This window comes from Budorcas taxicolor, chromosome 5 (genome assembly GCF_023091745.1).
Source record: "Budorcas taxicolor isolate Tak-1 chromosome 5, Takin1.1, whole genome shotgun sequence".
NCBI classification, from domain to species: domain Eukaryota; kingdom Metazoa; phylum Chordata; class Mammalia; order Artiodactyla; family Bovidae; genus Budorcas; species Budorcas taxicolor.
Window position 1 is genome coordinate 88,217,206 of NC_068914.1, and position 26,973 is coordinate 88,244,178.

The 26,973-nt window shown below is 41.7% G+C and overlaps 1 protein-coding gene across 1 annotated transcript in view; it reads right to left on the bottom strand.

Annotated features, from left to right (window-relative positions):
* Positions 1-26,973, bottom strand: part of MYRFL (myelin regulatory factor like) — a 117,851-nt gene that overhangs the window by 59,911 nt on the left and 30,967 nt on the right. Inside the window, exons 3-8 of the mRNA XM_052640568.1 lie at positions 14,758-14,825; positions 14,409-14,661; positions 13,251-13,342; positions 6,492-6,642; positions 2,176-2,371; positions 72-148 (exon numbers count right to left, since the gene is read on the bottom strand). Coding sequence (XP_052496528.1) covers positions 72-148; positions 2,176-2,371; positions 6,492-6,642; positions 13,251-13,342; positions 14,409-14,661; positions 14,758-14,825 — 837 coding nt within the window. The remainder of the gene's footprint in view (positions 1-71; positions 149-2,175; positions 2,372-6,491; positions 6,643-13,250; positions 13,343-14,408; positions 14,662-14,757; positions 14,826-26,973) is intronic.

The window sequence follows — 26,973 nt, forward strand, 5'->3', positions numbered from 1 at the left end:
TAAAATAAATTTGGCAATAGATTTTCTTCCCAAAATATGTTCACAAGAGAATTCAGAAAAGAAGTTCTTACTTAACAGGATTGAAAATCTTTTTGCTTCTGTCTGCTTGGGACTGTTCAATAGCAATTATTTGATTGGTGGCTTCTACCTATGTAGAATAACAAAAAGTAATTACTTGATAATTAATTTCTTTATTAATTAAAACATTCATTAGTAAATAATTTTCAATTACTTAAAAAATTTCCCAAGGCATTATGTTAAGCACTTGGCAAAAGGCACAAGTCACTGAAGGAATGTATAAGACAAAGACCCTGACCTTAAAGCAGTGTGCTCTTGGAGAGAAAAGAAACAAACACCTGAAGAGCTAAACAAAGAAAACACAAGACAAGAGAGAACTTCAGGTCAACAGGGAGTATAGAGCAGACTATGGATCTTCACGACCCAGGGACTGAACCAGGGTCTCCTGCATTGCAGGTGGATTCTTTACCCACTGAGCTATCAGGAAATCCCCCAAACACAAGAGCAAGGCAGCTCAACAGCTCCATGCACTCATTCATTCATTCATTCTTTCATTTCATACATGTTTGTTGAGCACCTGCTTTGAATCAGGCATTGCATTAGGCAATAGAGGTTAGAAGACAAAACTAACAGAAATCTCAGCCCTTTCAGAGCTTATTAATAAGAAATAACAATAAACAGTAAAAATAAATAAAACATAGGAAATGACATTTATTCAATAGTTGCTACAAAGTCTTCTTGTTATTAGTGAAGAGTAGCAAGTGTCTGCTGGTATCTACCCTATGACTTGTAGGTATTTGCATAGTCACTATCTTTCTGGAAAGCAATTAGGCAACCAACATCAAGAGTTTTAATACTGATTATATGTTCAATGTGCAATGCCTATTCTGGAATTTATTCTCATACAAAAATGAATATGCCTGGATGTTCACTGCAAAAAAAAAAATTACAATAAATTTGTATTACCAAAAAATTTACAATAATACAGGAATTAATATGGTATCTTGATATAATGGAAAACCATATCATCTTGATAAATAATATTTTATAGTCTTTAATGATATTATATAATGCTATTTATTTTAATAATAGAAAAAATAAGGAAAAATTAAGTTATTAAATTGTGGATCCCAAGTATGAATGAATTTTATCTCTTCTTCCATACTTTTCTATTATATTCCATAATGTCCACAATGGACTCATATTACTTCCATAACCAGAAATATATGTTTTATTATTGTGTGCTTGCTGTTTATTTTATTTTGGTTTGGTTTGCATTGGTTTTATTTAAGAGCTTGGTTTGGAGCAAGAGCAGCTGATATGTTTAGCTGTGAAGTGCCACTTTGGGAGACTCAGTGCCTGAGCCCAGGTTAGTGATCAGAAAAACATGTATGCAGATAATGGATATTCCCCACCCTAAGGAGCTGGATCTGAGGTAATAATGCAATAAATCCTTGTTGGCCCCTCAGAAGTCATCCTACCTGCATTCTAATCCCAGCTCTATTATTTACTATTTCGGGTGAATGGTGTGACTTTCCTGGGCCTCATTTTCCCCTCTGTTAACTGGGAAAGAGGGAGCATCAACTAGATTAGTGGTTCCTTGGCTTTTTAAGTTGCAGACTTCTTTGAGAATTTGGTGAAAACTATGAACCAACTGCATATGGGAACACACCAGCCTCAAAAAGAATAAATGAAATACACTCAGCAAAAGAAGTCCAAGATTTATGCACGAAAAACTTTAAAGCTGTAGTTTGAAGTGATGTTCTGCCAGATTCTGAATTGGCAGCTTCTATTTCCTATGTCTTGAAGTATTTATTCTTAGAGCCCATTCACCATGCTATGAGGAAGCACAAGCTGTCCCACAGAGAGGTCTACATGGAGAAAAGCCCAAGGCCTCCCAGCTACAGCCCTCTTTGAGCTCCTGGCTGATGGCCAGTAGACTTACAGACACTCATGTGAGCCATCTTGGAAAGTGGATCCAGCTAATGACTCCTGAGTAGAGTCGAGCCCTGACCAACGGGCAAATTTTTGATCCAAACCAATGAGTGTTATTATTTTCAGTTGCTAAGTTTCGGGATAGATGGTTATATAGCAACAGACAACAGGAATACTTACTAAACGTTGGCTGAATGAGATGAAACTAAATAAAAGGCTTACCTTAACCCCAAAAGGTTTCAAGTAAAACGTTTCTATTGGCTTTAGACCCATTTGGGTTTTGACAAATTTTGGACTTCCCCAAACTTGAATATGGATGGTGATCTGAAAATGGTTCTTCTTTTGGCAAACAAAAGCTTCATCTGCTGGCGAAAAATTAAATCCTTTGTCTGTGACGACTCGATAGCCTACATCGGGTCTATGAAAAGTGGAAACAAGAAACCAGTCTTACAAATATTTTCTACACATTTTCTTTCATGAGCAAAATTAATTATACAAACATTTTAGGAAAATACATTTTGGAAAGTATCTTTTGCCATATCTGAAAAATGTGAAAGTGTTAGTCACTCAGTTGTGTCCGACTGTTTGCAATCCCATGGACTGTAGCCCGCCAGGCTCTTCTGTCCATGGAATTCTCCAGGGAAGAATACTAGGGTGGATTGCCACTCCCTTCTCCAGGGGATCAAACTCGGGTCTCTGCATTGCAGGCAGACTCTTTACCAACTGAGCTACCAGGGAAGCCCTCTTGCTATATTTAATCAATCAATTTTGTTAATTTTCACCAAGGAAATGAAAATGGTATTTCAGAACACAGCTGGCTATCTCACAGCTTTTTTCCTTCATGAGAAGGAAGTACAATTCTTCCCAAATGGAATCATTGTCTTCTCAGCCTGCCTTTTCGCTTTGTGTTTCCTAGATTTCTAACTTGACTCCACTGCACAATAGAAAGACATTGGTTAGAAGTTGAGAAATTACTATATTACTCAGACATATCAAATATCTGGGATAGAATTCATTTTTTCCCTTCTTAAGAAAAATCTCTCATTTCATCAGCATCACCACACTGAAATAGTCCCTCAGATGAATGACTACTCAGCTTCCTGGTAGTCAGATGAAAAAAAAAGCAGACTGGTCAGAACTACCAGGAATAGCTTTCAACCAGATTAACCAGAGTCAGTCAAACTACTGATTGAAAACATGTTTTCACTAAAGTATGGCCATTTCCTTTTTATCCTTCTGATCTGATCATAGCACTGAATACCTACCTATGTTGTTTACTTCTGCAGAAAAAAAAAAAAAATAGGATGATGGTGGGTTAGCTAATCAGACTCTTGCTTTATTTGTTTTATCAAATCATGTTCAAGAGCTATACTTTACACATACGTACATGCTAACTTGCTGCAGTAGTGTCCGACTCTTTGCAACTCTATGGACTGTAGCTCACCAGGCTCCCCTGTCTGTGGAATTCCCCAGGCAAGAATACTGGAGTGGGTTGCTATGCCCTCCACCAGGGGATCTCCCCAACCCAGGGATCAAATCCACATCTCTGATGTCCTGCAGGTGGGTTCTTTACCACTAGCACCACCTGGGAAGTCCTTGTGTATTACATGCTTGATTAAATACTTTTTAATGTTAATAAAAATAAAACCTATTAAACATGCAACATTACCAAGTAGAAAAGAGAACATAAATGGTGAAAATTTGGGTAATTTTTTCTGTGTGTGTTGTAGATATGAAACATAATTTTTAATGCATCAAGTTTCCTAAATGTTCCTCAGGAAAAGAGCTCCTTCCTAGAACAACACACAGAGACGGCAGTTCTTCCTGCTTTGCTAGCTCTCTGCTACTATGTGGGTCTTTGCTTCCTGAGATCTCAGTTTGGATGGCTGCCATTTAATGAACAACACAGACTTTCTAAATTTTTTTCTAATTTCAGTGACAGAAATATGAATGGGTCTCTTGGGAAAAGAGCATTCATGTTCTTGGCAAGCTAAGCACCTCACCAATGGATCAAGTCACTAGGTCACTGATTACCCTCAAAGTCTTCTCAGGTGGCACAGTGGTAAAGAACCTGCCTGCCAATGCAGGAGATGCAGGAGACGTGTTCTGTCCCTGGGTTGGGAAGATCCCCTGGAGGAGGAGGTGGCAACTCACTCCAGCATTCTGGCCCAGAAAACTCCATGGACAGAGGAGCCTGGGGGCCTCATGGCATCGCAAAGAGTCCAACAGGACTGAGTGACTGAACAGGAGCACGAACTGATCAAAGGCCCCACAGTCACAGCGCCCTCCAGCAGCAACAGGAAAATCCACTGAATGAAGGGTGTGATAAAAGCAGGTATTTTAAGGCATCTGGGACTTTATACTAACTCAGGTTTCTGTAACTTGTTTGTCAAAAGGCTAGATGGATTGAATTGTATAGACTTTACTACAGAGGGTAGTAAGAACAGTTTTGATTAAGAAAAAAAACAAAGGAAATATTTTTGTGTGTGATCTTCTATGTTTCACTGTCAAAAACTCTGAAGAAAAAAGGTAAGATTTGTAGCTCAGGTACGAGCATTAGCCTGAAATTTAAAGACAGCTGTAAGCAGACACTATATCAACCCATAAAAATTATACAGTTGAAGAGTATTCTGAATTTTTAAAAAATGTCTGATTATAAAAATTATGCTATTTACCTAAGAGTAGTGATTCTGCTTTTGATATCAAAAGTTAATTATAAAATCAACTAAACTGGCCTTTTTAAAGGTCTTTAACACAAGTTGCAAATATCATTCAAAAAATGTAATAAAATTTTAATCTCCTAACTTTATAACTTTCAGGTTATTTAGAAAAATTATGCTTTTGTAACGAGTTACATCTACTAATCTAAGCAGAGGCAAGTGATTTTCTGTCTCAGCGATGTGAGTAGTGAATTTAAGACTTCCTGAGTTCTAATCCAGATGAATATCGCCTATCTTTTTTGCTTAAGAAAAGTGAGTTATGGCTAAGCATTCAAAACAAATCTGCCTCTACCTCTTTGAGTTGATACTATTCATGTATCTTTTTTTCCAGATCAGTGAAGCATAGATTGACTGCTCAGATAAAGTTAAAAAAAACCTACTCAAGTAAGAAAAGAGATAACAGTTACTTTGAAAACTTGATCAACTCAGATACATTACAGACTAGGAAGCATTGCAGGTTTTGATTAAAATACTGTGCTTATGTGTGACAGTTTCATACCTGGGTACTCATAAGTAAGATACTATATGGAACAACTGCCCCCAAACCATTAAATGAAGTCTGACTCAAAACCAGGACCTTTGGATCCTTCTCTTCTTTCTCTATTGCACACAGCGGCAAAGATACAAGTTGCAACATTTCAGTGATACAACTAGCAACTTGCTTGTTTTTGTCTCCTATTAAACACATTGAGTCCCAAAGTCTAACTCCTCAGATTTTAAGATTTCTTCCTTCTAGTTCATACAACATAAAATTCCAAGTGATAAATTTTGCTCTTAAAAAACTGTTGGGATTAACATATATACACTACTGACACTATATATAAAATAGATAACTAATGAGAACGTACTATATAGCACAGGGAACTCTAGTCAGTGCTCTGTGGTGACCTAAATGGGAAGGAAATCCAAAGAGGATATATGGATAAGAATAGCTGATTTACTTTGCTGTACAGTTGAAACTATAAGCAACTATACTCCAATAAAAATATAAAAAATAAAAAATTATTTGGAGTTTGAAAAATACCTTGAAGACCCTCAAGTTTGTCGCCCAGCATTTCTCATTTCATGGTATATTTATTAATTGAAAATCATATTCTTTACCCATTAACACACTTTAGTGTTTCAAGAAGGCATTTACAATCAGTGAAAATTCTAGAAGAGCTGGCTAAGTAAATTATATCCTAAGGAATAAAGAGAAAGCTTAAAAGATCTTTAAGAGCAATCATGCATAAGTCTACATTTATTTCTTGAAACTATAATGTCATAAGAATAGGATGAAAATTTTCTAGTTTAAGAATATTTTGTATGGTTTGATTTCAGTCTCTTAATATAAAGCCACCCTCAGCTATGATCACTACAGGCTATACTGACAATAAACTAACAGTATCGAATTGCAACATTGATGCTGGGGGAGCTAACAATTTAATATGCCCCCCAAAATAATTCTATGAAATTTTTAATTGACTGCAGGATTAAATATAAGTGATTTGGGAAATCTCCATTTTCCAGCTTTTAGTTTAAACTGGGCATTTGATCTCAAAAAGATTCTCTCTTCCTCCATCATTTAGTGGGTAAATTATGAGTTAGAATTACAAATCTGGATCCTTGAAGACCAAAACTCATGTCCCAACTGTTTATTGTTAAAATGCAAAACATAAGGAGCAAGACACAATTTCTCACTGATAAATTCCATTTGATCAGAGGTAGCATCAAAGCCCAAATAACTTGGATTTAGCACTGCCTTGCTCCCCAGCCAACCTTAGGGTTAGCCCTGCCTTGCTCTCCAGTCAACCATAGGGGTTCCCTAAGGCCACTTACAGTTTTTCATATTGACTGTTTAATAAGCTATGCCAAGGAACACTTCGGTATGGCTGCCACTTCAAAGCAGGAGAGGGCTGGTCTGCAAGCATCATGTTCTGTGTCTCACTGTCCAGATCTTGCACTTCGATGCTGTGACTCCTCCCTGTCACTGCAAAGAAATTGGTATGTTAGATCTTCCCTCAGAGGCTGTTTTTCCTAGACTCACGGACAACTGCATGGAGCGAATGCATAGTCCACGTATGAGGCAGAATGACCCTGTGGGGAATGACAAGTGTTGGGAAGCAGGGGCATGTGGCTAGGTTTGTTTCCTCATCTGTAAATTGAGCAGCTTGGGACAGTGATTCTAAGGTGCCAAGGTGAGCACTTGTTGCCCTCAGTGTCTATCTACTCTATTTCCGATATGGCATCTCTTCATTCCCAGTCTGTTTGGTTCTAGCGAATCCCATTTCCAGCCCAAAGAGGTGCAGTTTGAGTGCAGTCCATTCCCAGACTGAAAGGGTAGGGAACCCATGCTTAATCAATAGAACTACAGCGTTCACTATTTGCATCAGTAATTGTACATACATGGCCTAATTCAATCCAAGAAATGTGGGCCTCTGTGCTTTAGAGGAGATAGGTTCACAGATGCTGACTCTTTTCCATGAGGTTTGAATCTAAGACACATCCCCCAAAACTGCTGGCACCATTTTGGGACAAGAGAGAAAAGCCTGTCTGGAAATGAACCGGCACAGCAGAAGGTAGAGTTGAGAATGAACACACCCAGTCCCAAAGGCATAGTTTGAGTTCTGGCACCCAGTACTAAATCTTGGGTTACAGGAGCCAATAAAGCCCCTCGTTTTGATTTTTTGTTTGGTTGCTTCTTCAGGCAGTGTGAGGGTTTGTTTTTAAACTGGTTTTGTCCTTTGCTTCTTTCTTTTTGCTCTTTACAACCAATACATTCTAATTTGTTACAGGTCCCTTGTGACACCAAGATTCTGTGGTCTAGCTTTTTTAAGTTATTTATTCACTTAGTGTCTTACTTCCTTCAATTGCAAAACAGAAATTAAAACAAGTGTCCTGCCCGTCTTGCAACAACACACAAGCAGAATATCATAACATGAGTGAAAGCACTTTTAGAAGCTAATATTAAAACCAAGATAAATTAGCAGAGAATACTTTGTTAGAAGTTAGTATTAACTACATGAAACTGCTTCTTTTGTACATCAAAAATGGTCCAATAACAGCAGTTTCGCATATGTAAGTTTCTAGTTTTGCATAATCCTTGCAAGTTGTCTAATTTGAGTATGTCTCCAAAACTTATGATTCAACCACAGAAAAATTTTATGTAAATCCTATTAAGATGTTTGCTGTTTCCCTTTTCTGTGAGCTCCCTACCATCACTCATGCCTCATACCAGGAGTGAAAGGGAAATAGTGTGTGTACATAAAAACTGGTGATGGCTATAAGCAACAAGTCAGGATATAACACTACCTTCTATACAACGTGCACTTAGCCCACTCACTGTTCTGTCTTTCTTTATACTTTTATTGATCACTTCTTAAATAAATACCAGAGCTACTTCAGTTTGCTTTGTATCCCAAATGTCCCAGAAACTGTGTTTTTCATGAGATATCACTATTATATGTCACCTAAGCAGAACATCTATTTTTTGAGTTCTGTATACAACCATTTTGGAAAAGGATTTTCTCAAAATCCTGAAAAACTTTTTCCCAGCTAAGAATACATAAGGTCAGCAATCCTCGGAGTTCTTCACGTCCTCACTCCTCTAAAAGTCACCTGTCTTAAACTTTTCAAAACAAACAAAAAACCTTCTGCGGTTCTCCTGTTCATACCAAGTTCAAAGAAAGGGAGAAACTAGTTCTTCCATCTTTCCTTTCTCCCTCCTGCAGCGGAGAGAGGATGAAGGAAGTTCAAGAGCTTGGAGTTTGGAACCATATGGGACTGGGTTTGAATCACAACTCCACATTTTACTGGCCAATTAGGAAGCGGTCTAACATCTCTAGGCTTCAGTTGCTTCACCCGCAAAATGTGAGGAACAATATGATGCCTCCCAGAACTGCTGAAGGAAGTCCGTGAGTCATGTCTGCAAGTGTTTGCCAGCGTGTCTGCCTCCAGAGAGAGTTTAAACAATGGTGCCTTTAGTGTTAGCAGCGCTGTCCTTATCACAGGTACTAGTTTTTCTCAGGTGACTCAGTTCTTCCTAACAAGCTTTAGCGAATACTTCTTTCTTGGCCTCCGTGGCAACTCTGTTGTGAAATCATGTTGTGGGCCTGCGTGAATGTCTAACTCAGACCCTTTCCTACTCAAGTGTGGCAGTAAGGTGGCAGGGGAAGCAGTCAAAGGTCAGCTCTACCCCTCTGGGTGCTGGCAGGGAGGGTAGGCATGGGGCAAGGGGTTCTTTACTACTAGTGCCACCCAGGAAGCCCTTACTGAAGTATAATATTCATGAAAAAGAGTGCACAGGTCATTAGTACACAGTTTGATACTTTTTAATAAAATGAGTTATACTGGGTAACTACCTCTCGATCAAGAAAGAGGATACTTTTCAGCACTCTAAAAGACATGCTCATGCTCTCTCCTGGTTACTACTTTCTCTTGCTCAAGAATAATCACTATTCTGATCCAATACCATAGAGAAGTTTATAGAAATTATGTAATATCATATGTGCTCTTAGGTATTGCTTATGTGATCATTCGTCATTGTTGCAAATGATAGTAGTTCGTTCGTTTTTCTTGCTGTATAGTATTCCATTTGTGGCTATTATAACTAATGCTAGTATGAATGTCTGTGGGAACTGTCTGTTATGGGCATTTGTATATACTTCTGTTCAGTGTATTCCTAGAAGGGGAATCACTGGACCATTGGATATGTTTCAGTAGATATAGCCAAAGAGATTTATAAAGTGACTACAAGGTAAGGATTGTTAACCCCATTTAACAAATGTAGAAATTGGGGTTCAAAGACCAGAAACACTTATTCAGTGTCACAACTGTTACCTGGAACAGATGGATTCAAAACTTCTCTTCATGCTGCACTGAGGAAGTCTTGAGAAACGTAACAGAAGAGAGAAGTGGAAGTGTGAAGGCAGCAAAGTCTCAACTTTTGGGAGAAAACTCACAGCTTGCATCTGAATGTCTTTCAAAATATTTTCTTTTACTTTACTTTTTTTTTTTTTTTTTGCTGTGCTGCATGTGGGATCTTAGTTTCCCAATCAAACCTGCACCCCTGCAGTAGAAATGCAGTCTCAACCACTGGACCACTAGGGAAGTCCCTATATTACTTAAAAAAAAAAAAACTCTTGGTGAAGTAGAAATTATGATTCTCGTGTGATGATCAAGAAAGTCAGGCTTGAAAAGTCCATGATTCCTGGAGACACGAGACAGGTACTTTTCCTGATTCTACACTGGAAATTCTTTCTCTGTGGGCTAATGACCATGAGTCCGCAGTCAAAAAACACTCATGCATTTGAAGTTTAAACCATAGAGGGCCATGAGCTCTCTTATATTTAGAATTTTCATCAGACAGGACCTGGAATCCTCTCATATTTGGGGTCCAGACCACGTGGGGCGAGGAACCAGCTGGCAGAAGCCTGCCCAACACCTACTCTCTCTCTAAGCAAGTTTTCACATCTGCCTCCAGCAACCCAGTAATTCTACATTGTGAACCCAATAAATGGGCATCTTGGAACCCTTGACCAACATGAACTGCTGAGAAGAAATTCACCAGAAAAACCTTACTGATTGATTTAGGACATCTTCCTGCATCAAAAATCCTGCCTGTAAAACTAGCTCCTCCTTCCATTCCCCATATGCCATTTCTCCAGGACCTTTGTAAAACTCTTGGTCTCTGCAACAACAAATATGAGTTCCCCAGTGGAAGACTTCTGCTGAAAGCATAGCATTTGGATTAAGTGGGTTTTTTTTTAATTCCCCTGGGAACCTGCTCATTTTCATTCTAGAATTGCTATCTGGCGCCGATTATCTTTAGAAGGCTTTTCAGGGACCTTTGAATAGGATTTAAATAAGGAAGGCAAGATTTCTGCTGCGCTGGGACATTTCAGTTACTTCTCTATGACTACTCTCCAGAGAGAGTGACACATCAATGCCCTCCCTAGGGACAGGCTGCAGCCCATCATCACAGGATGTGGCTGACTTCTGAAATGGCCAGGAGAATTTGAGTAGCAATCTAGCTGATGAGAAAGCTCTTGGAAGGTTTGGGTGACTTACTCAAAGTACTCTCAGTGAGCTGGTGCATCTGTGGGAGAGTGAACAGATGGTCCCCTCATCTGGCTAGAAATTTACTCAGCTTTTGTGTTTAAGAAGCATAAATAAGCAGCAGGCAGTACACAAGGATCCTTGAAGAAATCAGAGTAACCATGCATAGGAAGGTAGATGGAGAGCTCTATATTATTCAGAAACAAGGCTTTAATTAGCGTTCTGTGTTTCTAAGGTTGAAGAAGGAAAATCAAGGCAGCTGCTGGCCATGATGGGACCATGCAAAAGACGAGAAGGCAGTAGAGGTTTGCTTTATATGACGGCTGGATGCCCGGGGCAGTACTGCCACAGCACGTCCAGGGAGTGATGGTGTGTGGCACTTGGCCAAGTGAAGTCATCGTCCAGCGAAGGACTCCCACAGCCCGTGATGGAGCTGAGGCCAGATGTCCCTAAACAAACTGTCAGGCTCCATGGGACTCAGAGGACCAATTCTCATCACGTGGCTGTGAAAGGCAAAGGCAGCAGTTTTCTCACCTGAGCAGGTGAGAAGGCCACGGGCACCTCCTGTCTGGGCAGCATAAACCTCTGGAGTGCGGGGACAAGAGTTGCAGGGGAGCCTTAAGAGGAAAATCTTGGGCTTCTGGCCAAACCGATGAGTAGGAATAAAAGAGACGTGATTTGGTATCCTGAGCTGGGGGCACTGTTCACACTGCCTACGTTAGCTATTTACAGTGGGTAGTAAGATTGGCATGGAATAGTGTCCTTTCCCCTAATAAGTGTCATAGCACTTACTCCAGAAATTCAGAAGTTCAAGGCTTCAGGCTCAAAAACTTCAGTTTGTTCTCAATTTGATCAGGTCCCTAAGCTCAAAGAATGAGGTGGGCTGACCACTTGGGCATCATATAACCTGGTGCAGCTAAGAAATTAAGAGATGCTTACTCCTTGGAAGAAAAGTTATGACCAACCTAGACAGCATATTCAAAAGCAGAGACATTACTTTACCAACTAAGGTCTGTCTAGTCCAGGCTATGGTTTTTCCAGTAGTCATGTATGGCTGTGAGAGTTGGACTGTGAAGAAGGCTGAGCGCTGAAGAACTGATGCTTTTGAACTGTGGTGTTGGAGAAGACACTTGAGAGTTCCTTGGACTGCAAGGAGATCCAACCAGTCCATTCTGAAGGAGATCAGCCCTGGGATTTCTTTGGAAAGAATGATACTAAAGCTGAAACTCCAGTACTTTGGCCACCTCATGCAAAGAGTTGACTCATTGGAAAAGACTTTGATGTTGGGAGGAATTGGGGGCAGGAGGAGAAAGGGACGACAGAGGATGAGATGGCTGGATGGCATCACTGACTCGATGGACGTGAATCTGAGTGAACTCCGGGAGTTGGTGATGGACAGGGAGGCCTGGCGTGCTGCGATTCATGGGGTCGCAAAGAGTCGGACACGACTGAGCAACTGAACTGAACTGAAAAGACTTCTAAAATGGTTTTTGTTGTTGTTTTAGTAGCTCAGTCATGTCCAACTCTTTTGCAACCCCCATGGACTGTAGCCCTCTAGGCTCCTCTGTCCATGGGATTTCCCAAGCAAGAATACTGGAGTGGGTTGCCATGCCCTTCTCCAGGGGATTTTACAAAATGTCAAAGATCTATTGGGAATCTGCTAATTGGAAGCAAGTGCTAAGGAAGCTCAACTCTCTACCTTCTTGCTCCCCTGGAGAAATCCTCTCAAGTCCTGCTTCTCCCAGTAATTTCCTTTCCATGAGACAGCAGCAGCAGCATCGCCCAGGAGCTTGTTAGGAATGCAGAATTTCAGCCCACACCTCACACGCCCTGAACCTCAGCATCTGCATGTTACTAAGACCCCTGTTGTTTGCGTGCACGTCTGTGTTGAGAAGGATTTCACTGAACGGAGCACTGAGCACACCAGCAGGCTCTGCAGGTGCTGCCACACTGCACGGCCTCCCCAGGCCTAGAGCCCGGGTTCCCCAAGACACAGCTGCCCCCAAAACTGAAAGGACCAGCATTTCATCTCTGCCAGAGAGAGACAGTGGCATCTTTTCCCAGGAGCACCTGTATGACCCCACGTAAGACTGCATGAAACATTACATCAAGAAGGAAAAAATAGGATTTCCCTGGTGGCTCAGTGTTAAAGAATCCGCCTGCCGATTCCGGAGACACAGGTTCCAACCCTGGTCCAGGGAGATCCCACACGCTGTGGAGCAATTAAGCCCGTGTGCCACAACTACTAAACCCATGCTCTAGAACCCAGGAGCCACAGCTACTGAAGCCCAAGCATTCCGGAGCCTGTGCCCTGTAACAGGAGAGGCCCCTGCTCACCACAACTAGAGAAAAGCCCACATAGCAACGAAGACCCAGCACAGCCAAAATGTAAATACATAAATAGAATTATGAAGATGGAAGAAATAAACTCCCAGAGCATATCATCGCCCTTCTATGAGAGAGAAAGTGGTTTTTAGGGCTACTCCAAGGCTAGTAAAAGTCCCTTATTTAATGGCAGCAAGGGGCCCCAGGTTGGCTCACTGGGTCTGGAGTGGTGGGTCCACACGTGACAGTCCCCGGAGTCCTCCAGCACCTGTGTGCACTTTCTCTTCTTGGTTGGTGGCAATGAGACTCTAGAATCAAGAACCCAAAATAAGGTTAGGATTTTTCTTTGTTCTCCATGTCACATTAAATCAAATTAAATTTCCCAGGACTCTGCTCTTGACCTTCCTAATTCTAGTTAAAGTTTCTTGCATCCTACTTGTCTGTAATAGTGGGTTGATACATGGAGTGGATGGAGCAAGCTCCTATTCCATGAGCTCTACCAGTCTGAACTTAATTTTCCAGTATCCAATGGGTCTGGGATTCCTGTATTTGAAAAAATAAACAGACATTTCCAAAGGCAGAAACCAAGACAGAAGACAGAAGATACTTAAAATTTAAGGGTACATTTTACACCTGAAATTGTTTTTCACATGGAATTTTGTCACGGTATTTGATGGCCTTTACTCTTTTGATCATCCTCTAGACCCAGAGGAAGGAATGAAAGAGAGGGAAGGAGGAATGGAAGGGAACGAGGAAGAAAGAATATTGATTGACACATGAATACTGATTGAAAGACAATTGACACATGAGTTTCAGGAGCTTTCACAAATTACTTGAGTGGTCTAGCTGAGGCTTCAAATGCAAAGAGTGCTTTCTCATTCACCCAGAATTATCCCTCTACATTTCTGACATTTTGACTTTCCATCACACTTGGGTTCAGTGGGTTGTTATTTAAAAACTCGTCTAAAGCCAAGGGCACTGGGTATCCGATATGTGTCTCAACACTGCCATCTTCTGGAAAGGATATACAGTTCATTCTACCAGCACTGGGGAGAGGGGCTGGCTGGACTTTCAAAACTAAGTATCTACAAACATCAACATGAATCAGCCATAGGTATACATATGTCCCCTCCCTCTTGAACCTCCCTCTACCTTCCTCCCCACCCCACCCCTCTAGGTTGTTACAGAGTCCCGGTTTGAGTTCCCTGAGTCATACAGCAAATTCTATCTACTTTACATATGGTAATGTAAGAAATCAATACAATTCTATAAAGCAATTATCCTTCAATTAAAAAATAAATAAATTTTCAAAAATTAATTTTAAAATAATAAAAAAAGAAGACAAACAAGTAAACTAAGTATCTAGCCCTTTACCCAGGACTGTGGCACAGAGGCTGCTGATGGTAAGAACAACCAATTCCCCCAGACACAGACTGGTCCAGGGGGCTCATGAGGTGACTGGCGTCTGGGTAGCAGTTGTGAAAGGCACTGTGGGGATGGCCAGAGCTGCTCATTTCAGACGAGCTGTGCGACTGGTGTGCAGGCGGAATCCCAGGTGCATTTGCCGAATGGAGGCGGCCAACTGGTGTCCCCGGGGCTGTAGGCGTCAGAGTCAGACAGCATGCACCTGGGGGAACACGCAAGTGAGGGAGGCCTCTCTTTCCCACCACACACGGCCCAAGAGAAGTGCAAGACTTATGAGAGGGAGGTGTGTCACACTCACCTTTGACCTGTGGAGGAGAGCAGGAATCTGATGCAGAATAGGGTGGGGTGTCTGGGAGCTGGCCTTGCCTGAGGATGAGAGATAGGCATTGCTTTTTTGTTGTAACCTATTCCATCATTATAGTTTTGTCACAAACTGGTAGTGTGTGCAGCAGCCCCCAGGGAGGGTTCTAGGTGCTCCTGGGGGCCAAAGCCCCCCAGACCACGCCCAGCGTCTTGTTGACTAGGCTTCAAGTCAAGCAGACCCGGGTCTGAATCCCAGCTCTTCCACTTCCTAGCTGTGGATCCACGAACAAGTTCTTACGCTCTCCAGGCCTCCATTTCCTCACCTACAATGTGGGAATAATCATGAAGCCTCTTCAGAGCATCATAGTGAAAATTAAATGAGATACTGTGTATAAAGCCCATAACATACACCCCAAACACAATGAGTACTCAATAAAGTTTAATTAACATTAGCGTTGCTTCTTGACATTCTCAAAGCACTTACACCAGAGAGACGGTTGGACCAAAGCAGTATAAAATATCACTACTAAAGCCCTGGCTTTCCATCTGTGTTCTGGGGAATCCTTAAGGTCTTGGAAGGAGTTCAGGTGTTTTATAAAAGAAAAATTGTAAATACCTGGAGGGAAAAAATTACAACTTTTTTCTGTTTTATATATTAAGGTGCAAGTAAAATTTTATTTTTTTAAAAAATGAGTACCACCACTAAAAAAAAGTGTGAAAATTTCTGTTAAAAAAAAACAACTCTACATATGTATACTTATGTATACCCACTCTTGTATGGCAGAAACCAACACAACACTGTAAAGCAATTATGCTCCAATTTTTTAAAAAATGTTATTACAAGATAATGTCTATAAAAAAGTAAAAAGCCACAAACCTATCATTTATGTTCAAAAAGTTTCTTATGGCTCTGATTCCAAGTGATGTATAAGTACCACCATCTTCCACCTGACTCCCTTGCTGGAGAGTAAACTATCTTGTTTTTCTTGGTTAAGATTTCAAGCTCATGCAATAAAGAGAGAAGTGAAAGTTGCTCAGTCGTGTCCGACAATTTGCTACCCCGTGGACTATACAGTCCACGGAATTCTCCATGCCAGAATACTGGAGTGGGTAGCTGTTCCCTTGTCCAGGGGAATAAAGACAGAAGCCTGTCTTTATAAAGGTAATATGGAAAAAATATAGAAAAGCTATATTTTCTCAAGTTGGTCCTGTATAGTTTATTCATTTTTATTAATGAGAGAACATTCATTATCCTTCCTCCCAAAGCTCCACCCAAATGAAAGTAAAAAGGAATAAATAAGCACAAACATAAAAGGACACAGAGTCCATGAGTAGCGACCACAACCGACCATATTCCAGTAACAGTGCGGCAGACAGAAGTAGGATAGACGGTAACCGAATTAGCAGAAGGGAAAAGCAAAAACAAGACTGCCTGGGGATGGCAGAGGGGATGTAGGAGCCAACAAGACTTTTCCAAGTTGAATATAACTCCAGCAAAGCCCAAAACACTGATGTCACCAGCAGCCTCTGAGCCCAGGGATAAGGTGGAGCTAAAAGTGAAAAAAACTGGGACTTCTCTGGTGGTGCAGTGGTTATGAATCTGAAGGTTCCCCACCCCTGGTAGGGGAGCTAAGATCCCACATGTCTCAGGGCACCTAAGCTCACGTGCCACAATTCAAGAGCCCTCATGCCATACTGTGTGCCACAACTAAGACCCTATGCAGTCAAATAAACATATAAAAATATGGAAAATGAAAGTGAAATAACTGATTGAAAGTTTAAAGAAGGAGTAGCTGGACCCTTAGATCAGCTTCCCCAACCTGCATAGTCTGGCAACTACCTCCATCTCCCCAACAGAAACTGGAAAGATTTTTATTCTCCAGAGAAACAGATCCCAGGTGATTGTAGAGCTTTGGGACCAAAAATGGAAGGACTCATTAAAAGTCTAAATGCTGAAAGGTGAGACCCTTCTTCAACTTGGCTTTGCAAGCAACCAAGCTGATTTCCCACAGTAAGAAGATTGCTTCCTAAAAAATTCAGTGTCCTCAGGACAGGAGAGGGGGGAATGAGATTTGGAATTGAAAAGAAATAAAATGGCCAGTCCCTGCCTGATCACCCTATAGTGAAACTCTTTCTTTAAGACAGTGGTTTGCCAAATAACTTCTTAAACAGGAAGAAGCACTAAAACACCAGACGTTTTTCAGAGAGCCTTAACCATTGAAGACAGAACAAACAACTAGATTCAAAAGGAACGCAAAAGAGTCACAAAGAGTTCTTCTACATCTAGTAAGACTGGTAAGCTCCGACCAGACTTGACCCTCCCACAGATAAAAATATCAACTCTGGGAAATTTTATATATATATATAGTTGTTGTTTTTCAGTTGCTTAGTTGGGTCTGACTCTTTGTGACCCCATGGACTGCAACATGCCAGGCTTTCCTGTTCTTCACCATCTCCTGGAGCTTGCTCAAACTCATGTCCATTGAGTAGATGATGCCATCCAACCATCTTATCCTCTGTTGTCCCCTTCTCCTCCTGCCCTTCATCTTTCCCAGCATCAGGGTCTTTTCCAAGGAGTCATCTCTTCACATTAGGTGGCCAAAGTCTTGGAGCTTCAGTTTCAGCATCACTCCTTCCAAAGAGTATTCAGGGTTGATTTCCTTTAGGATTGACTGGTTTGATCTACTTGCAGTCCAAAGGACTCTCGAGTCCTCTCCAGCATCGCAATTTGAAAGCATCAGTTCTTCAGCACTCAGCCTCTTTATCATCTTTTTTATGGTCCAACTCTCACATCTGTACATGACTACTAGAAAAACCATAGCTTTGACTCTGGAGCCTGGTGGGCTACAGTCCAGAGGGTCACAAAGAGTCAGACACAACTGAGGAACTCAGCACACACTCATGCATATACCTGAAAATACTGAGAAGTAGACAACAGGGAGAAGATCTTGGAGGAGTTCTGAAACTTAGAAGAAAGCAATGGCATAGGGTGAGTTGTCTATTTACAGCTTTCAGCCTTAGGGCCAATTGAATAGCTAAAACTCCAATGTGTATTAGTTGCCAGGTTTCTCTGTCCTTGGGATTTTCCTGGGAAGAATCCTGAAGTGGGTTGCCATTTCCTTCTCCAGGGGATCTACCTGACCCAGGGATCAAAACCCAGTCTGCCACAATGCAGGCAGATTCTTTACTGTCTGAGCCACCAAAACTCCAATAGAAACCCACAGTCTTTCAAGACTGAAGAATCAGAGGACAGAGCTGGGGGCAAACACAGCTACTGAAAGTGAAAGGGAAATCTTGGGAAAGAGGGATACAGAGAGGGGAAACCCTAAATTCTGTGTAAAAACCCTGGTCAAATGTGTGGCTGAACCATGAGCCATCAACATGTCTTACAGAGGAATAAAAGTAGAAGAGATTTTTTAAAAGACAAATAATAAAGTGGCAGAATTAAATGCAATATCAATAATTGCATTAAAGGTTAATGGGTTATATACTCCCATTAAAGGGAAGATATTGGAAGAATGGATTTTTAAAAACCAAGGCCCAACTATATGTTGCCTGCAAGAAATACTTTAAAGACTGTAAGTTGAAAATTAATGGAGAAAGAATATGAGTATGGGAAGGCAGAAGTGATTTCATGGATAACAGCTAAAATAGACTTAAAAAATAAAGAGACTCATTCAATAATAATAGGATAAATGGCAAAGTGTGGTCTCCTGGGGGTTGAAAGGAATGCAAATTAAAAGGAGTGCAAAATAGATGTTCTCTTGAGCTGGTTGAAGTTAGTACATCCAGGACATCGGCATGCTGCCTCCAAAGCAGCCAGGATTCCTTTCAGATTGCAGCCAGGCTGGATTCAGCACTTACTGAGTGCCTAGTATGTGCTCATGACTCTACTAGACACCAGGCAGGACTTAACAGTGCTAAGATGTGGGCTTCCTGGGACTTCCTGGCGGTCCAGTGGTTAAGACTTGTGCTTCCACATCAGTGGGCATGGGTTTGATCCCTGGTGAGGGAAATAAGATTCCTCATGCCCTGCGGTAAAGCCAAAAAAAAAAAAAGACATGGACTTCCCATGAACACCCAGCTGGGACTATTCACAATTCTACAACCCAGTCCTCAGTTTTCTCCACTGACTCCACCCGACACCTTCACATACCACTTGCATCTTCTCTAAAGCTCTATTGCACAGTGACATCACCTCAGCAGAGTGCCCTGTACAGAGTTATTACTTAATCAATATGAATTACTGTTTTTACCTGACATATGGCCGTAAATATGTGTGTGTATATAAATTCATATATCAAGAGAGTTTTCCTGACCACCAGTCTAACCTGGTAGAGTCTTCCCCCACCCCTTGCATTCTACCCTCCTACCCTACAGTTACTTTTCTTCATCTTACTGAACAACTTTATACAATCTGTCACCGTCTTTCTCTTCCCACTGGAGTCCGTAATGACCTTGGAGCGCTTAGAGTGAATGCTGAAGGCATAGGAAGAGCTCTCCCCAGGAGCAGGCAATAAGGAAATGCATTGTCTTCTGAGAACTTAAAAACCAATACTTAAACCCACAGAAAGTCAATTTGCTATTTGTCATTATAACCACACACCACTAAATCAAAGAAAAGTGCCTGGGTGCCCTGCAGGGCAGACTGCTTTACCACACTGCCCTCGGTAAGCTGTTAGCAGGAACTTCATTGTTTTGTTTACTGTTGTACCCCATCATGCAATTACAAAGATTGCTGTTACTGAAAGTATTTTCTCCAGATTTTCATGTGTATGATTCATGTCCTCCCACACAGACATTCACTTACGAGCGTGTCTTAATACTGTGTGTGTGTGTGTGTCTCCCGCATTGTGCCCACTGGCAAGCATGTAGAAGTGAAGTCACTCAGGCGTGTCTGACTCTCTGTGACCCCATGGACTGTAGCCCGCCAGGCTCCTCCATCCATTGGATTTTCCAGGCAAGAATACTGGAGCGGGTTGCCATTTCCTTCTCCAGAGGATCTTTCCAACCCAGGGACTGAACCAGGGTCTCCTGTGTTACAGGCAGACTCGTTAAAGTCTGAGCCACCAGGAAAGTCCATGTCTTAATACTGTGTGTGTATGTGTGCGTGTGTGTGTGTCTCCTGCATAGTACCCACTGGCAAGCATGTAGTAGGCACTTAATAAATAAATATTTGATCAAGCTTGGTACCCACCACCTGGAAGCTGGGATGGGAAAGGGCCTTGGCAGAAATGTCATCACCAGATAAAGTTGCCCAAGAAAATTATTTTATGACAGGGCAGTGGAAGCAAGAAAAGCATGGTGCAAAGCAACTATCCTACAATTAAAAAAAAAAAAAAAAAAAGACAAGCAAGCTGCCACCCCTCTTCTTCAGCCCTATCTTGGCAAACTGCAAAGATCCTGACCCTCTCATCACTCTCTCCTGCTGCTTGAGAAATAGACAACCTTTAGAGAGGACCTACTCTGGTCCAGTCACTGAGCTAACCCTTTGCATGTGTTGCCTCATCTAATGTCTGCTATGACTATCTTTGCCCCTAACCCCCAGACAATGAAACTGAGACTTGATGAGGTTAAGTAATTTACCCGAGATTATTCATCTGGCAGCCAAACTGGAGTCAAAAGATCTAGCATCAGAGTTTATGCTCGAAGAGATCAAGGTGTTGGCGTCTCTGGTGGCTCGGTAGTAAAGAATCTGCCTGCCAATGAAAGAGACGTGGGTTTGGTCCCTAATCTAGGAACAGCCCACATGATGCAAAGCGACTAAGTCCGTGCACACAGCCACTGATCCTGTGCTCCGGAACCCGGAAGCCTGCGCGCCTGGAGCCTGCGCTCTGCGACAGGAGAAGCCCGTGCACGCAACCATAGCGCAGCAACCAAGGCCCAGCGCGGCCGAAAAGAAACAAATGAGACTATTTTTTAAAAAATGAATATGGTGTTTTTCGATACAGATATTTAAATATCTTAAACTCTTGACTGTAGGTTATGTCATTTTTTACAAATACCTTTAGAATTGATAAGTCATTGGTAATGCTTTAGCTCAGGATTCTGTTTACCTTTCCTCCTACCACATCCGTTTGAACCCAGAAATCAAACTGGTCGATGAACCCAGCCTTTAAAACGCTCATCTCACAGAATCACACAGACTATCTCACTCTCTTTCGCAACATCACAGTGAAGAGTTTATCAGCCCCACTATACCAGTGGCAGAACTAAAACATGCAGCTGGTCATTGACTCCTAACTCGTTCTGCCATCCAACTCCAATAAGCCAAGTCCAAAGTGAAACCTGGGCTTCCCTGGTGGCTCAGCAGTAAAGAATCTGCCTGCAATGCAGGAGACATGGGTTCAATCCCAGGGTTGGGAAGATCCTCTGGAGAAGGAAATGGCCACCCACTCCTGTATTCTTGCCTGGAGAATCCCATGAACAGAGGAGCCTGGTGGGCTACAGTCCATGGGGTCACAGTCAGACACAACTTAGCGGGTAAACAACAACAAAGCGAAACCCAGAATACCAGATGCTTAAACTCAACCCTTAGAATGAAATGACATGAAACCTGGCGTTGATTCTTCATGGGCCTAATATGTCTGTAAGTTCCTCTCCTGTGAAGTCACCCGTGGAAATCTGTGATTGGGTGTCGCCTCAGTGCCCTAAGTTAGCTCCTTCTTACCCATCAGCAGCATCTCGAGGCCAGCCTAAAGCTTGGTGTGCCATTTACCTCCTTGAACACGCTCAAACCAGACTGGATTACTTGGTTTGGGTCTTGGGAAGTGGTGAGGAAGGACATATATGCATGTGATCTAAAGTAGGGCTTCTCAGACTGTAACCGGTATGTGAATCCCACAGGGATCCTGGTAAAAGAGCAGATTTAGACTCAGCATTTGGGGTCAGGGCTTGAGGTATGACATTCTTAGCTTTCAGGCGATGCTGATGCTATGGCAACCTCACCCACACTTTGTGTAAAGGAAGGAAGAAGGAAAACCTCTGGGCATTTTTGAAGAAAACAAAGCCTGTCTTGAAGATCCACTGGTCACTTTTCCAGAGTCTTCCTTCCTCTAGACACATACACACACACACACACACCACACACACACACACACACACACACACACACACACACACACACCCCTCTTGTCCTATTTCACTGTAACCTCCAGGAGTTTATGCTGCCCCCTAAGTCTTCAGCCTCCTGCTCTATAAGCAGTACTCTGTACCTGGACATTTCCCAGGGTGTTCAACCACCACAGTTCACCTTTGTTTTTAGTGGGTAACTGTCAGGCTAACCTAGCAAATCAGAGGACTTCAGCCTGCTCCTCATGCTCCTCCTGGTCAGACAGCTGCCTTGGACTCTCCACACAAGGAAACACAGGGGCGAGGGCAATTGTTAGAACATCTCATCCTAACAATCCCCAGTTCAACATACCAATTAGAGTCACACAGAAAGATGAGATTGTCCTGAGCAGCACATTCCAGTGCTTATATATGGGCCCATGCCTCCCAAAAGGGACTCCCAGCCATGTAAGTTTGAGAACACTGCATACCATTTCCCTTTCACAGCTGCATACTGGCACAACAAAGGCTCTGAAAAGTCCTGCAGTAAAGAAATTTATCTAATTTTAACTCAGTAAGTCACAAGCTTATTTATTATTGACCATGGAATTTTAATTTTTTTTCCCACAGCATCTTATGGGACTACTTTTCCATAGAGCTTTTAGGGACAGCTGTTTCACATAGCCACAATTTCATTTTTTAATGTATTTGAGATTTGAAAATATACCTATGAGATTCAAATTTGCTTTCAGAAATTGTGTAGCTTAATAGTCTCTTAAGTTGCTTAAAAGTTGTCATTGATAATTTTTAAAGTCACAATTCAAGGGCAATATGGTGGCTCAGACAGTAAAGCATTTGCCTATAATGCAGGAGACCTGGGTTCGATTCCTAGGTTGGGAATATCCCTAGAGAAGGAAATGGCTACCCACTCCAGTATTCTTGCTTGGAGAATTCCGTGGCAGAGGACACTGGCAGGCTACAGTCCAGGGGGTTGCAAAGAGTCGGACACGGCTGAGTAGCTAACACTTTCACATAGTAGAGGGGAAGTAACACAGTGTTTGTAGTAAATTCATGCTTGAATCCCAGCTCTGCTACTTATTAGCTGTGAACCCAGGAAAGAAAACCTACATCCCAGGACTTCTGTGAGGAATACAACTAACCTGCAAAAAGAGAGCCTGGAATTTAGAAACACTCAACACTTGGGGTATTTGAATACATAATCCAGATTTATAATGATCACTGGACCAGCTCAGCAACTCCATGAGTACAGACTGGGGCTGTTTCCACTTGTTCTCTCTTGGATTTTTATTGCAGCTCCACTTAACTGCATGTACCTGAGCAAAGGTAGGTTATCTGATCATAGGACTTCTCTTTAACGTGCGAGAACTCTGACAATCTTTGCAAACAATGGTTCAGGATCTGTCTGAGTCACAGCTTTTAGCACACAATTTTAGACACACTTCATGTGTTTCCCTGAGAGTCATGGAGTCTAAAAACATCTCCAAAAATATCAATTAATCCAAAAGATGCATGTAGCAGAAAAGGCAGGTGTTCTAGCGCCAGGCACATTTTAATTCCAGCTTTGTCTCTGATTCACCGACGAAGACTTACTTCGCATCTCAGCCTCTTCATGTGTAAAATATGGACAATACTGTGCCTATTTTGAAGAGTTAATAAGAGAATGAAATGTGTAAAATCAAATATGTAATTAAATAAGTGAATAAATTACAAAGAATAACACCTAATAATTGGTGTATGTTCAACAATATTAACTCTCTCCTCTACTTCACTTACAAACTCTCAAAGGTAGAAAGTAAATCTGATTGAGCAAACTGTGTCTGAATCTCAATAGCAATCATCCGTAGCAAGATATCTGGTCTTGCTCGCAGGACCATTATTATCAGGGAGACTAAGATCCAATGACAGGTTTCTGAACACCCAGGTAGAAAGACAGCTCTTTGAATAAGACTTAAGACTTGTTCACTTTTCCCCACAAACAGCTAAAGTTCTTTCTGCTAGTTATAAAAGTGATCCAGATGATTAAACAGATTCCGATGGGATAAGCTTTACCTTATCTTAAGAAGAACTCACGTGAGGGAAAGAAACTGGATAACTTCTGACAGACTGTTTATAGGCAGAGATGGTTAGGGTAAACCCACTTGCCCATCCTTCTCGCAGGAATAATGGCAGCTACCTGGATGGACTGAGAGGAATATGAAAGCAGGCACAGGGGCAATTTGTGTCTGGTGTCAGCCCATGCAGCCACCTGGAGCAAACAGCCAGCTCAGAGTGTGGGTCAGATATGTGGCAACCCATCAGTTGTGTGTGTGTGTGTGTGTATGTATGTGTGTGTGTGCTTAATTAGCCTGCAAAATGTTGAGCTTCCATTCTTCCCCACCGTCATTTTGGCATGGATGTTTTTTTGTTGGCAAAGAGCAACAAGAGCCAGGTACCAAAATACCTGCAAATAGCTTTCCCTGTTACTACTGAGATTCATGTCTTGTTTCACTCTCTGTCCTTCATGGGGGAGAGATGGAAGGGCATTTATAGGAACGTCGATGTGGGCTCAGCAACAGGAGGGAATGACAGAGGAGGGTCAGTGAACTTAAAGACAGATTAATAGAAATTATCCAATATAAAAAACAGAGAGGAAAAAAATGAACTGAGCCTCAGGGACCTGTGTACAACATCAAAAGTCTAACATATGCATCACTGGAGTCCTAGACAGAGGAAAGAAAGACATTGATACAGAAACATAAATGTGAGGAAATAACGACTAAAAACTTCCTAGATGTAGTGAAAAACAGAAATGTACAGTTTAAGAAGCAGAGCAAAACAGTATAATCGCAAAGAAAACCTTCCCATATCCAGACACATTATAATAAGATTGCTAAAAATGTTATCTTGCAGGTAGAGAAAAATGATATATTATATATACAAGGAAGCAATGATTCAAATAACTGCTTATTTCTCATCAGAAACCATAGAGATCAGAAGACAGTACTGGGGGGAAAAGAACTGAGAACTCTAAATCCACAATCATTCTTGAGGACTTTGGCATTTCTCTTACAGTAATAGATAAAAGAAGTAGAGAAAAATCAGGAAAGCTGTGGAAGACTTGAACAACAATATTAACCAGCTTGAATACTTGACCCAACAACAGTGAATGCACAAAGCGCACAGGGAACATTCACAAGATAGATCGTGTCCTGGATCATAAAGCAAATCTTAACAAATTTAAAATAATTGGAATTATAGAATGTGTTCTCTGTCCATAAGGGAATTAAACGATGAATCAGTGACAGGAAAATTCCAAAATATTTAGAAATTAGATAAACCAATTCTAGCAAACCATGAGTTAAAGAGGATGTCTCAAGAAAAAACAGGAAATACTTTGAGCTGAAAGAAAACCAAAGAATAGCATATTAAAAACTGAGGAAGGCAGCTAAAGCATTGAATGATTAAATCAGAAAACAAAGAATGGTCTCAAATCAAGAACTAAGCTTCCAACTTGAGAAACTAAACAACGAGGAGCTGACTAAGCCCAAAATAAGCAGAAGGAAATAATAAGAATAGAAATTAGTGAAAAAGAAAAGAAACACAACGGAGGAATTCCTTAATTAATGGCTTCATTAAGATTGCAGGACCCAAGCCCACTATATAAAAAACAAAAATAGTTCTATATGATGGCAATGAATAATTGGAACCTAAAATTTGGGAAAAAAATTTAGCACCACTATTATTTACACTAACTCAAAGAAAAATCATGAAACACTTGGGTATAGATCTAAACAAAACATACAAGATTTGCAGCTAAAACTACAAACACTGATGAAAGAAAGCAACGGAAGCCTAAATAAATGGAGAGGTATAATATGTTCACAGGGCCTCCTTGGTGGCGCAGCAGTAAAGAATTTGCCTGCCAAGGCAGGAGATGCAGGTTCAGTCCCTGGGTTGGGAAGATCCTTTGGAGAAGGAAATGGCAACCCACTCCAATATTCTTGTCTGGCAAATCCCGTGGATAGAGAAACCCAGGTGGGCTACAATCCATGGGGTCTCAAAAGAGTCAGACGCGACTTAGTGACTAACCAACAATTATGTCCATGGCTTCAGTCAGTTCAGTTCAGTCGCTCAGTCGTGTCCGACTCTGCGACCCCATGAATCGCAGCACGCCAGGCCTCCCTGTCCATCACCATCTCCCGTAGTTCACCCAGACTCACGGCCATCGAGTCAGTGATGCCATCCAGCCATCTCATCCTGGGTCGTCCCCTTCTCCTCCTGCCCTCAATCCCTCCCAGCATCAGAGTCTTTTCCAATGAGTCAACTCTTCACATGAGGTGGCGGAAGTACTGGAGTTTCAGCTTTAGCATCATTCCTTCCAAAGAAATCTCAGGGCTGATCTCCTTCAGAATGGACTGGTTGGATCTCCTTGCAGTCCAAGTCCATGGCTTGGAAGACTCAATTTTCTTAAGATGTTGTATATGCATGCTCAGTTGCTAAGTCATGTCTCTTTTGAGACCCCATGGACTGTAGCCCACCTGGGTTCTTCTGTCCATGGGATTGGCCAGACAAGAATACTGGAGTGTGTTGTCATTCCCCTCTCCAGGGGATATTCCTGACCCAGGGATCAAACCTGCCTCTCCTGCATTGGCAGTCGGGTTCTTTACCACTGTACCACCTGGGAAGCCATTAAGATGTTGATTTTCCCCCAGATGGATCTCTAGACTTAATACAATTCTAGTCCACATCTCGGAGAAGGCAATGGCATCCCACTCAAGTACTCTTGCCTAGAAAATCCCATGGATGGAAGAGCCTGGTAGGCTGCTGTCCATGAGGTCACTAAGAGTCAGACACGACTGAGTGACTGCACTTTCACTTTTCACTTTCAATCATTGGAGAAGGCAATGGCAACCCACTCCAGCGTTCTTGCCTGGAGAATCCCAGGGATGGGGGAGCCTGGTAGGAGACCGTCTATGGGGTCGCACAGAGTCGGACACGACTGAAGCGACTTAGCAGCAGCAGCAGCAGTCTACATCTCAGCAAGATTGTTATGGATATAAACAAGCTGATTTTAATATTTATGTGAGGTCAAAGGAACTAGAATTATCAAAGTACTTTTGAAAAAGAAGACAAATTTGGAGAACTTATACTATATGGTTTT